Source organism: Aythya marila (genome assembly GCF_965140915.1).
Source record: "Aythya marila genome assembly, chromosome: 1".
Classification (NCBI taxonomy): Eukaryota; Metazoa; Chordata; class Aves; order Anseriformes; family Anatidae; genus Aythya; species Aythya marila.
The window spans coordinates 17900772-17914073 of NC_139042.1; the positions used below are offsets into that span (position 1 = coordinate 17900772).

Genomic DNA, 13302 nt, shown 5'->3' on the forward strand with positions numbered 1-13302 from the left:
ACAGATGAGGAAAGACTGCAGCTGTTCATCTGCATGGTCAGCAAAGAAGTAATTGCTACTTCTGGAAAAGAAAAAGCTTAAGTTTTTGCTCTTCTCTTTAAAACATATTAGAGGATGTGATGAATTGAGCAACAGCTTGCTCAAGTCTTGCATGCTGTCAATACTGGTGATCTTACACTGGGAACTCATTGACCTCTTAGGATGATGGCCTGGTGGAAAGCGCATCCCTGCCTTGTTAAAATTAAAGGATAACTACAGGCATCTTTGGTTGTCTTTCCACAATTGAAGTAACTCTTTGCTGCTCAGCTTTTTTCATTTGAAAGTGGTTTTATTTATATTCCTATGGAGAAATCACATTGCACTTTAAAATGCAACTTTAAAAATATTTGTTTTGCAGGCTAGCTATTTTCTTTAGGCAGAGCATTACTCATCTTTATCATAACATCGGTTGTGTTCCTGAATTCTAGGGGGTTTTTACTGGCCGGTTAGTTCTCTGTGTGGCTGTAAGAGTGGCAGTGGTTTTTTGTTTGTTTGTTTTGTGGCCACATGTAGATAGCGTCTAGAGTACCACTTCAGCATTTCTCCAAACTAAGCATTCTTCTCTCCAAGTGCTGAGCTTGAGACACTTGGCATCACTCAAGACACGGACTGGTGAAGAGGAATTTCTGCTGCATTTTGTAGCATCGTACCATAGGATGGCTCAGGTTGGAGGGGACCTGACAGACCATCCCGTTCCAGCCCCCTGCCACGGGCAGGGATGCCACCCACTCGATCAGGTTGCTCCAAGTCCCATCCAGCCTGGTCTTGAACACCTATTTCCACCTCATTGTTTGGAATAAAAGCATTTCCCTTGCAGCTTCCAAGTACAGCAATGAACGTAGGATATTTTGCAATGGCACAGCAGTGAGCTTTGTCTTAGTATACAACCTTTGTCTCAGTTTCATAAATGCAGTGTTATGTGCTTGATTTAACTTGTTCAGTTTCTTGCAAATACATCAGTTATTACTGGAGATTTATCATAAAGTTCTACAATAAAAGAGAACGAAATGCATTGGTAGGCAAATCATCTAATTGCTGCAACCGTAGCCCGGGAGTTACAGAGTGACCACTCGTTATGCTTGCATACAATCACTTCTTTTTTTTAAAGGCTTTGTCTCTGTGCTTGAAATGTCAAGGTTTGTATGAAAGCAGCAGCTCTTCTCTCTAGGCAGTCCGGATTTCCTAGGTGCTCCAGCTCTGTCTGCCGTGGTCCCTCAGATCCTCCCAAGGAGGGGACTCTTCCCTTCCCACCCCTCTCCCAGCCGAGGCTGCACCCCTACAGCATCCTACCCCTGGCTCTGCGCCCTCCTCAACTCTCCTTCTGCCTCTGAGTCTGAGTTATCCCCCCACCTCCACCCAGCTCACGATTTTGGGCTAGCCTGCTGCTCAGCCAAGTGGCGTCAGAGACCCGATGAGCGCTGTGAGCTGTGGGATCTGTGGGAGCCACAAGAAGTAGGTGTTGGGAGCTTCCCCCTCTTGAAAGGTCAGAAGTTTGAAGAGCTGCCATATGCTGTAGTTTGGCGACGGGGTTTAACTTCGTGACTCTTTGTATTTTAAATGAGGTGAGAGGAGGTTGCTGAGCTAGTCAAGTTATGGGATTTGCAGGTTTTAGCGAAGAAGTAGAGCTCTTTGTTCGTTTGCGCTGTGTACTTTCGAGTGATTCTATTGTAGCCCGTCACAGATGTGACAGGAGATCCACATTGTTTCTTACTGAGGTTTCTTTGTTGACCCCCTCAACCCCAGTAGGAAGCCTAGTGTACTGGTTAAAACCTTAATATGAATGCTGTGCTGTCATTGCAAACATGATTTAATGGGATGATCTGACATTTTGTAAACCTTCGGCAGCACAGCTTCTTTCAGGGGCGAGCCGAGAGAATTCTTCGAGTCCAGGCAGCTGGTTCACGGAGCTGACATCATGCAAAAAATGTTTTCTTAATTCACGCAACTGCAGCTTGTTAGAAAACTTTATGCAAATGAAACAATATAGCACAAGTCTTGAGATTGTCCCGAGTTTAGTCACAGTCAGGGCAGCAGCGTGGCCTTAGCACGAAGATTTACCAGCAGCCGACGCTCAGACCTGGTGCCCACAAGACACGCGGTTGGAGTATGGGAAGTTGTTTTGTGGTGTAGGGTTTCTCTGTTTGTTTTGTGTGGTTTGTTTGTTTGTTTTTGTTATACTTATTGCTACTGCAGAAGACATTGAGGGGACCCGTCTTAGCAAATAAACTTCCAGAATTTACACCCTTATTTTGAAGGTAGGTTTTCAAGCCCGATCATATTCTTGTCCTAGCTGTGTGTGTGGAGCCATAAGGACACCACTTCTGTGCTGGGAAGTTCTCAGTTTGCATGTAGATGGTGGCTCACATGCCCTCTGCCAAAACAGGCATTTCTGCTGTCACAGAAGAAGTGCCTGGCTCTAATCAGGGAGATATTAAACTAATGACTACCAAGTGATCCTGCTTGCTTTTAAGGGCAGATCTTGGGCATAGGGGAAGTGGACTGGCTTCTTATTTTGCCTACAGAAGTTTTAACATGCTTAACGTTATCCAATACCGGCGACTGAGGTAGTCTAAATACCACAGCAGGGACTGATTAGCTTTTTCAGATCACTGCTTTTATTCGCTGTTTGCAAAGAGGCTTAATCCAGTGCTGGAGATCAGGCTTCCCACTGTGCTCGTGGGTAGCTTTCCCTCAGTCTTTGTGTTCACGGTGGCAGAAATTAGTGAGGAGTCTCCTCCTGCCGCCGACTCAAAAGCCCCAAAATAGTGGTGCTGGCTGTTGTTCTCGGGAGTGTTTAGTGGACAGTGCAGAGGAACTAAACTTGGGGGTCCTGATCTTCAGTTTCGTATCTGGACGTGTGGTAAAGTCATCAGGTGGTAGCGTGATGGAGTGTGGTTTCATTTACTGCCTTGAATCGCTAACATCCACATAAAGCTCTGGGAAATCACCCAGAGAGGCCTAACAAACCTGTTCACGTTCGTTACTTCTTCTAAATCGCAGCTGAAGTTTCCCAGCAGGTCGCCTGTCTTCCCAAGCAGAGGAGGAGGACAGCTGACCCTGTGGTTTTCAGTCATGCTTTCAGCCACATACAGATGCTGAAGTTCAGAAAATTTGCTCTTCTAGCAGTCGTTCAGGTGAATGTTTGCAAATGTCGAATCCCTGCAAGGCTGCGTGCTTCTCTGCACTGAGCTGCCTGTGCTGAGGTTACCAGCCATGGCAGCTTCTGATTTGGAAGGCCGTATGACTCTGCTTTTTTAATCAGACATCAAACCTTGCTGCTGTTTTAGGGCCTGTTGGATTGGAAACATTGGGCAGTGCAGGGAGCAGGACTGGAGTTTGGGTTTGGGTTATCATTGTGGCTTACCTCAGTCAAAATAAAAACAAGAGAAGCCGGCTATTGCCTAGCTCCTGACTTCTGTTCAAATATTTCATCACTGCAAAGGAGCAGAAAGATCTTGACATCCAGAACAGGCCTGTGAAATAACAGGGAGAGAAGTCCTGTTACAAACAGGAGCGGTGCCAGAACAAAAGGGTGCTTCTTGCTGCCTTTCTGTCAAGTGCCCTAATGTTTCACTGCCATTGCATAAAAATGTGCATTATTGCACGTATTAATATTATGTGAGTTTAGTTTAATCAGTTTTGCCTTCTGCTGAAACTGAAATATACCCACAAGTACTGTTATAGCTGTGTATAAATGCAAATTTATTACACTTAGTGACTGATGCACAAAAGTGTCAGGAAAATCAGAAAGCGGTTTCTGAATACATTTCAGTGCCTAGTGTGGGCTCCTTTCATAGCTCCTTGCACAATGTACCGATATGATTAATTTTGCTAACAAGAGAAGGGGAACACGCATAGCTACTGATGGATTTATTTCACCTCAATATTTTTCCTTAAAAAAAACTTTTAGTTTCCGTGATGGGAGAGATTATATTCCTTGGGAGTGATTTTTTTTTTTTTTTTTTTTTATTTCATAGGAACTCACAACTTTTACTACTTAAAAAATAATTCCTTTTCTTTGTTTCATGAATTAGAAACAATGAGGAGAAGCCGAAGTCTGCCCAAGCCAGGTGTTTCTTGTTGGCAGCCTGCTCCCTAATGACTCTGGCTCTCATACAGCAGCTGCCTGCTAGTCTCTTTTGTATGGCCTATTGTTGCTGCATACCCCTCGTTAATACACATGCTGCCCGGGGCAGACCCTGCGAATGACATCAACTTGCTTATCTTAGAAACCTCCAAACCTGATGCAGGGTGGGGAGGTTGCCTTGCATCTGCCCGGCCAACTAATTGTGAGCGCTGCGGGTTGTGATTGGCTCCTCTTCCGCTCAGTAATAGGTTAAGCAAAGACATTGCGGGTCCATCTGTTCATCCATTCATTGTTCTGCTCGCTAGCCTGAAGTCTGCAGCTGAAATCGTGTTAAGGAGTTGCTTCTGGAACAGCTACAAGAAACCAATGTCTGTGTGTTTCCCAGCGAACGTAAGTATACGGGCTTCTCTCTGCAGCAATGGGACGCTTCGCCTTTCTGATGTTCCAGCAGGTCAGTTTGTGCTCCGACAACGTAGCTAGCATCTGGGTCAGATGAGGTTTGCACACTTTGGGTACCTCTTAAAAGAAAAAAAAAAATATATATATATATATATATATATATACATATATATATATATGAAGACTAAGTATATTAAAGAGTCATCTTCTAGCTCAGTGCATTCTGTTAAGGAACTTTTAAAAGCAGTAGAAACGGTGCGTTTGCAAGAACCTGAAAATGGTAGGCAGTACCCATCCATAGAACAAAATTCCTTCTGGCCCTTTGAGGAGAAGGGAAGGTTTCAACCTTGAGTTACGGGTCTTGACGTTCTTTTTGCAAGTAGGCTACTGCTTATTTTAATTTCTGAGAGGTAGAAAACGCTTTTAAAAGAAGAAAGAAAACTTTTTTTTGTTTTGTACCATACAATGGGTAACTTTTTCTGTTTATGAAAATAGGAAGAGCTCCATTGTGAGCTGTGCAGAGATACTGTATTGTGAGAGCATTAGGATATTCTCAGGTGGGAATGTGTTCCATTCAAAGCTTTTGTGCTTTGAAAGCTATTCATAAGTGTGTCAAATGTAGCACAGTTATTTTTATAAAGTTTCTAATCTGTTTTGTTTTATGTTTTGAGTTCAGATGTTAGGCTGAAGAACAAGCGCTATATACGCCATGAGCCTGTGTTCCAAGGATCCTGTAAAGAAAAAACAAAACAAAAAAAACAAAGACCTTCATATATGAGTTGGGAGGGAAAGAGAGCATATAAAAGGGTTAAAAAGAGGTTTGCATTTCTACCACATGCCCTATTGTGTGAACATATGCATGAGTCTATTGAAAGTTTTCAGAAGATGGGCAGGCCACCAGTTGCTGGTCTCCTGCAGTTCCAGTAGACATCTGTTGCCCCAGAGCATTAACCAATCTGTTCAATGGGACATCCTTCCTTTGTTGGGTAGAATGATGCAGACAACAGCACTCGCTGAAATACAATGGTAATTAAATACATAGAAACTACAGCAGTAGGTATTTATTACATATTCATTATTTTATTTGCATTGTTGCAGTATCTTTACGATTTGAGTAACACACGTTCATTTTTTCTTTCCTGATCAGCTATGCACTTCTTTGTGACAAGTGATTACAGTGTTTCAACAAACTGTGATTTCAATATTTCCCATTTTCTTTTTAGAAGATTTAGAAAAAAACTTCCTGTGTGAAAACAAGATGATCTATTTCACTGTAGAATGCATCTTCAGAAACTCATGAATTCTTTTGAGAATACACAATTTCTGGTACTTTGCCACAAGACATGCCATTTGCTCCTTGTTATTTTCCTCCATGAACGAAATTTGCATTAAACTACTTTTCTTATGTTCAGTTGTAAGTGAATAATATTCAGAATATGCATTAAAAGATTAGATGATCTCTTTGCCCACATTCCTCTGAGAAATAGAAATACTCTGTGAATTAATGAGTTGATTGTTGTTAACAGCTAGTGGAGAACAGTGGATGAAAATGGAAATGAAAAAGGAATGCAATTCTACAATGTAATAGCACAGTTCTCATCCAACGTATTACATTTATGCTTCATAAATGACTCAATAGTACAATATTTTGGGCCATTATCAGTGAATCTAGCATGAGATGCTCTGGTTTCAAACAGGCTGTAGTTTGTTCTTAAAAGTTACATTGTTGTAACTATAATGAAATTGGTAACCCCCAATTTGTTGTTTTTTTTTTTTTTTTTTCTTTACGCGTAAAAGCATGTTATGTTACTCAGCATAACCAAAAGTTGCAGACTTTTCTTGACACAAGTTTTTTTGGCTGATTTGTTTGCTTGTTTGGCACTCAGTCAAGTCAGAACTCGTAGTGGATGTTTTTGTTATCTATATTGCATTGTATCAGCATGCATACTTCAAAACCTTATGTGCATAATGAGAGTTCCTTGTAAATAAAGAGTGTAAGGAGTTCTTCGTATCTGATGTTACTCCTTGAATAAATGTGACCTTTTCTGTTGGCTTTTTTTTTTTTTTTGACCTTCATTGTGCTATATCTAAGTACACTAGTGCTTGAATGAATTTGAATTCCAAATAAACAGATTCTGGCATATTGCTCCTCGCTAACAAGGTCAAGATAAAATAATCAACTCCAGCAGCATTTAACAGTGGCGTCTGATTTTCATGGTTCTAATGGGGGCTCTTGTAAGGGACATCACCTTGGGAGCTCCCAAGGCCAGCATTTCAGAGAGATGCTGCTGACCACAAATACAGTGTGCAAAGTTCACGGATGTTGCAAAAATTGGTCTGAAAACAAGTACAGTTTGCATGCAGGGTATAGGCCAAATGCCAGGAATAGCACACTGCTTGTTAAGCACAACTATTTCAGAAATCTTCAGTTTGGGATTTGCAGTGGATGCCTCGTCTTAACTACCCTTGAGAGACTGGGGAGACTTAAAGCAGATGCGTGCTGGGGGGGTGATACATACATTCCCAACAATGCACGGAGCTCAACTTGTGGTCACTTTTTGTAAGTAGTTGATGTGCAAATCATCTCAACTATGCTCCGTATTAGGTCTGATCTTCGGATATATTCATATGCCAATGAGGTTTTTTAATCACACTGGAGGGTGTTATGACTGTAGTTGCTGTGAGGCACTCAAATTTCAGCGAAGAAGGAATTGGAAAACGACTTAAGTGTTATTTTAACACTAAGCAAACAAAATCCTCCTGGTGATCGAGGCACTTCAAGATTTCTTTATGCCATGCTGTTAATATCCAACCTCATCCCCCCCACACTTCCAAGGGGGGGGGGAGAGAAGGAAAAACAAAACCCAGCCTCTCTCTCCTCCTAGCTGAGTGCTAAAATGACATTTCACAGTACACGGATTTAGGCAGCGACCCATTATCCGAGCGCATTCTGCGGCGGCGGTACATGAGCCAGCTCAACTTTTCAGTGTTGCCCATTAACTGGACTTCCTCGAGTCAGAGCAGATTGCGGCTGGGGAACAATGATGTCGGGCCTTCCAGATTGGTTTGGCAGCTGCATTGTTCTCCGAGGGGAAACCAGACGCACTTAAGTCCCACTCTTTTTCATGGGCTTTTGTTCATACCAAATTATTCTTTTGCCGCGCTAGTATTCATGATGGTATGTTAAAGGAGCGCATCCTAGCAACTAAGGGCTTGTTGCTTAGCAGCCTTGCTTCCAATAGGTTTTCCTTGTTTGAGTTTTTTGTTGTTGTTGTTGTTTTTTTGGGAGGGGGGTCAGTCCTATGAAGGCCACACCGTTGGGTTTTCTAACTGTATCCTTTTATTGGGATATCGCTGTGATTTGTTACTAGCACTGTGCTATCGAGTGCATTACATTAGTTACTAAATCACTGGTTGGAAAGGTTCATCTCTTAATTTCTTGTTGTGTTTGATCTGTGGTATGGCTAGAAATCCTAAAACTTCAAGTTAAGGGAACGTAATGTTCCTTGATATTCTGTTTGGGAGAATGTTGTGGCCTTACTCCCTTCTAATAGCCAGATCAAAATAAAACTTCAAAGTAGAATATTTTTAGTGGTCCGTCTTAACCAGATTATGGCACTGGATACAGAAATGCTTCTGGTGATTTTTTTTTTTTTTTTATGTATTATAACTAAAAACTCTCAGGTAAACTTTTTTTTATTCAGTTAATGAAATCTCCACCCCAGCAATGATATCTTAGCATTAAGTGCCTATGGGATGCTCTGTGATTAAATCAGGGGCCGGTTTCCTTGGTTGATTCCCTTTAGTCTTAAGGCCAGCCTGGATGAATTGCTCATGTGCACCCAGATCTTTATCCCTAGAAGAGGAACGTACACTGTATTTAAAAAACACTGGGTTATTCTCAAATGCTCTCCTGTAAGGGAATAGGAGAGTTAATGTACTTGCTGTCAGAGATGTTGGCTCTTTGTGGGATGTATCAGTAACTTGTATTAGTGTAGATCAAGGGATTCTGCTTAGCATAATGTTTTTTTTCTCAATATAACTTCTTTAATGAAGTTTGTGTCTGTACTGTATTTGTCAAGTTCAAGTGAAATCCCTTGAGTCTACATCTTACTCTTATATTCTGCCTTGTAAGATGAAGTGTGAACAAACTCTTTGTTTCGTAGTCTTCCCTTGGTATTTTTTTATTATTATTTTATCGTAACCTTGCAGCAGAATTGCTTCATACTGACCGTTGTCATTTATGAGAAGTCTTTTACTTTTTTAGTTGAAGCAGTTAGTAAAAATTCCCATGTAAATTCTTCTAAAAGAACAAAATACAGGAAAGAGGTTGCAAGCTATCTTTAGAAGTATAGATTGTGGAAGTAATCTTTGTGATGAAATGGGCAGCTAACTTCTGTATAACTGTTATACGAAATACCTCCAGAAAAACTGGTGCAGCAAATGTACAAAGTCCAGAAAACTGCAACTTTTTTTTTTTCCATTCTTCCTATGTGACTTCTTTCGATATATTTAGTTTGATCCAGCAAAAGGCTTGCACGAGTCAAGTCCAAGAGTTGAAATTAGCATTTAATTTTGTTGCCGTACTGGCTTGATGAATAGCCTGGTGTGATCAGTGCAAGGATTTCCATTGGCTTTATTGGCCATTAGATCAATCCATGCCTCTACATCCTATATATGTTAGTAATGCAGTACTCTGAGAGCAATTAGCCTTTCTTCACTTAATTATCACTTTATGAAAGAGTTCAGAAATAGCTTGAGTGTATTTAGTTTAACCGATAGTGTATTTTAGGGCCAATAAGTTTCTTATTTTTATGTTACTAATAACTTTTGTTTATGGTAGTGTCTTCTATTTGCCTAATAAGCCAGGTAATCTAGTATTATGCTAATTTCTATTCAACAGAGAATCTAAGCTACTTAGTTTAAAAAGTTTTTATAGTACTTGTACAGATGCATTTTTTTGTTGTTGTTGCAGTTTTGTCTATAGTTAGAAGAAATACCTGGGTACCTTTAGCTCTTGATGAATTCCGAGTTACAGTAAAAAAAAGCTTGTTTGGTTTACTATTCTTTCATTAAACTATTTATTTTCATAAACTATATAAACTTTCCTATTCTTTCACATTTCTAGAAATGATTAAGTAAAAGCATTTCATACATTCGGAAAACAGTTGTTAGTCAGCTTACCTACATTTATTCCTTATTAATTTTTGTTGTTGTTTTTTCCCAAAAAAGTTTTCCATATTTAAAAAATAAGTCATATTTCGTTTCTGGGAGACAGTAAGTGCAGTTCCAAGGAAGCAGGAAGAAAATACAAAACAAGTAAGATGTGTAACCAGTTGCAACATTTTTGTTCTCTCTTCAGGAATACGGAACACTTTATATTCAGGAATACAAGAAAAACAGCAAAGTGGAGTCAAGTACATGCAGCAGCTTCATGGGCTTGAAGGATCACCTGGGGCATGACTTAGGCCATCTTTATGTGGGGAGCACTGGCACACAAATAAATGCAATTGTACCTTGGTCGATGGCGGAGAAGCCAACGATGGATAAGGTTAATTCTAGGAAAGAAGATGTAGTCAAGGAGGCATCTGAAGAGACTTCAGGAAGCTCCAGTTGTGACTCTGAAGAAAGCACAAATTCTGATAATGATTCAGAGAAACTGAATAATTCTGCATCAGAATCACATTTATTGCCTAAGACTCACCGACAGCTGTGCCGATCTCCTTGCTTAGAGCCTCATATTCTAAAAAGAAATGAAATCTTGCAAGACTTTAGGATAGAAGAGGCTCAGATAGTACCGAAGGAAGTCAAAAAGCCCCCTGATGTGGTGAAAGAATATCAAACCAAACTGGAGTTTGCACTTAAGTTGGGTTACTCTGAAGAGCAGGTTCAACTTGTACTAAATAAACTTGGTACTGATGCTTTAATAAACGATATTTTGGGAGAACTTGTCAAACTTGGGAATAAAACTGAGACTGATCAGTCTGTAACTAATGCTAACACTAGTGTAATGCGTGAAGCGTCTTCCATAGAGTCTCAGAGGTCAGAATCTCCGCTGCAGGAGGATGTGACGGAGGATGGTGACAACCTGAGGCCAATAGTTATTGATGGCAGCAATGTTGCAATGAGGTATGTGACCATGAAGCTTTTCCTTTTGTTTTTAAATGGAAACAGAACTACCTTGTCCAATTCAAGCACTGATGTTCTGTATAATTGCCTAAAACTGTGTGCACGTTCTTTTGCAAGCTTCTTCCTCAACCACACACTGTGCTGATCTTGTAATCAGGCTAGAGGTCTGTAAGAGTTCAGTGGTTTGTACTTGCTGTTAAAATAACCGTAGGTTAACTATGTTAATCTCCCTGTGTACACAGCTATCAAATCTCTCCTTCCCACTGCCAGTCTAATAGTTAATTAACTTCTGATATAGTTAAAAAAAAATCCTTATTAGGCACCATTGCTACGAGTAATTGCTGTATCCAGTTACTTACAAGAGGTCAAAGCAAAGATTCTTTAAGATTATAAAACAGTAAGTGACTTAGAAGAGAGTGGTTTAAGGGATACTTTTCCTCAGTAGGTTCATGTGATAAGTGATCTATCTGTAAAATCTGAGTGTTGGTTATCAGATTTGGAGCTAGGCTATAATGTTGTTAAATTCTGAGATAACTGCATCATTAGACTTTCACTGACGTGCCTGTGGGAGATGCACCTACCTGCAGCATTCACCCATGCTGACCCCACTCATCTAGGTGCACAGCAAGAGACTTGTCTGGGGGGAGGCAGGAGGTTCGTGTTTCCTCAGTGATTAGAGAGAAGGAAATGGCAGAGATTCTCAGAGATGGTTTTTACAGCTATGTAAATGATTAAGTGACAAATTGATTAGTAACTAATTAGGTAATTCATAGGGATTATCTGATTACTGGCAGCACAGTTTAGAAGGACATTTTTAGTCTCCTAACGAACTGATGTGGTTATATTAACATAGCAATAAAAGTTGGTGCGAGACTCTTCTGGGATAAAGGCTGTAGGTCGCTAGTGGGGTTTCCCAGGGCTCCATTTTAGGGCCGGTTCTCTTTAATGTTTTCATAAATGACTTGGATGCAGGACTTGAAGGTATTTTGAGTAAGCTTGCAGGTGCTACTAAATTGGGAGGAGCTGCTGACTCCATTGAAGGTAGAGAGGCCTTGCAGAGACATCTTGACAAATGAGAGAACTGGGCGATCACCGACAGTGTGAAGTTTAACAAGAGCAAGAGATGGATTCTGTGCATGGGATGGAGCAACCCTGCCTGTACGTACAGGCTTGGGGACAAAAGGGATTTGGGTGTTTTGGTCAACAGCAAATTGAATGAGCCAGCAGTGTGTCCTGGTAGCCAGGGGAGCATGAAGCTAGCCAGTCGACGGGAGGGATTGTCCCACTCTGCTCTGTGCTGGTGCCGCCTCACCCTCAAGTACTGCGAGCCGTTTTGGGGCACCGCAATACAAGAAGGACATAAAACTACTAGAGAGCATCCAAAGGAGGACTACAAAGGTGGTGAAGGGTCCAGAGACATATGAGGAGTGGCTGAGGCCCCTTGGTTTGCTCAGCCCCGAGCAGAGCAGGCTGAGGGGAGGCCTCATGGCGGCCTGCAGCTCCCTCACGAGGGGAGCGGAGGGGCAGGCGCTGAGCTCTGCTCTCTGGGGACAGCGACAGGACCCGAGGGAACGGCATGGAGCTGGGACAGGGGAGGGTCAGGCTGGGGGTTAGGGAAAGGGTCTGCACCCAGAGGGTGGTCAGGCACTGGGACAGGCTCCCTAGAGCAGTGGTCACAGCACCAAGCCTGCTGGAGTTCAAGAGGCATTTGGTTCATGCTCACAGATGTCTGGTGTGATTTTTGAGTGCTCCTGCGTGGAACCAGGAGTTTGAGTCAATGGTCCTTGTGGGACCCTTCCAACTCAGGATATTCTGTGATTCTGTAGTGCTTCTTTCTAAATGGGGCATTACTAGTTTTTTCTATGTGATGAGTCATTCGTAGTCTTGTTCAATTTGACTTGTAAAGCAGTTATGTCCAGTTGAACAAACGCTATTCTGATGCTAAAATGGATTTGAACTGCCTTTTACAGAAATCCAAAACGCTTGTGTGTTAGTTCAAACGTGATGCCTGAACTTAGGTGCAACTACTCCCATTAACTGCACCCGACAGATTCCAGTAGCTCCAGATCAGTCACTTTTTCCTGATGTTTATTCAACTATTACCTGAAGTAATAAGGCTATGACTTCCTATTCTCCTTGACTGCCTACATAAAATGGGCCAAATGTGAGTCCATCCTATGCATGCTATGGGGCCTTAAAATAGAAAAACTATTATATTAACTGATTTAGTCTATACCTAAGAACCCAATTAACAGCTCTTTACTTCTTTTTCACCAACTTTATATGATAGAATCATTGAGTTTGGAAGGGACTTCTTGAGGTTTTCCAGTCCGGTCCCCTGCACAGAGCAGTGTCAATTCTAGGCCATGTCCAGTTGGGTTTCAGATGTGTTTAAGGGTGGAGATTCCACGTGTTCTCTGGGCCAGTGTTTGAATGCCCTCGCTATAAGGAAGTTGTTTTTCTTTTCTTTTTTTTTATGTTTCGACAAAATTTCTTGTATTTTTGTTAGTGCTCATTGCCTATTGTACTGTCACTGGTCACCACTGAGAAGTCTGTTTCAGTTGTCTTTATTCTTTCCCTGTAAGGTATTTATACATATGGATAAGATCTCCCCGAGCCTTCTGTTCACCAGTCCCAGCTCTGTCAGC

At 41.5% G+C, this 13302-nt stretch overlaps 1 protein-coding gene across 4 annotated transcripts in view; it reads left to right on the forward strand.

Moving 5' to 3' along the window:
• ZC3H12C (zinc finger CCCH-type containing 12C) overlaps positions 1 to 13302 on the forward strand; it is a 41945-nt gene that overhangs the window by 10429 nt on the left and 18214 nt on the right. For all 4 annotated transcript variants that reach the window (XR_014317302.1, XM_082758038.1, XM_082758039.1 and 1 more), the window contains exon 2: positions 9888 to 10654. Coding sequence is in view for 3 of the 4 variants with exons in the window: in XM_082758038.1 (XP_082614164.1) it covers positions 9888 to 10654 (767 nt within the window). In the remaining variant the exon portion in view is untranslated. The remainder of the gene's footprint in view (positions 1 to 9887; positions 10655 to 13302) is intronic.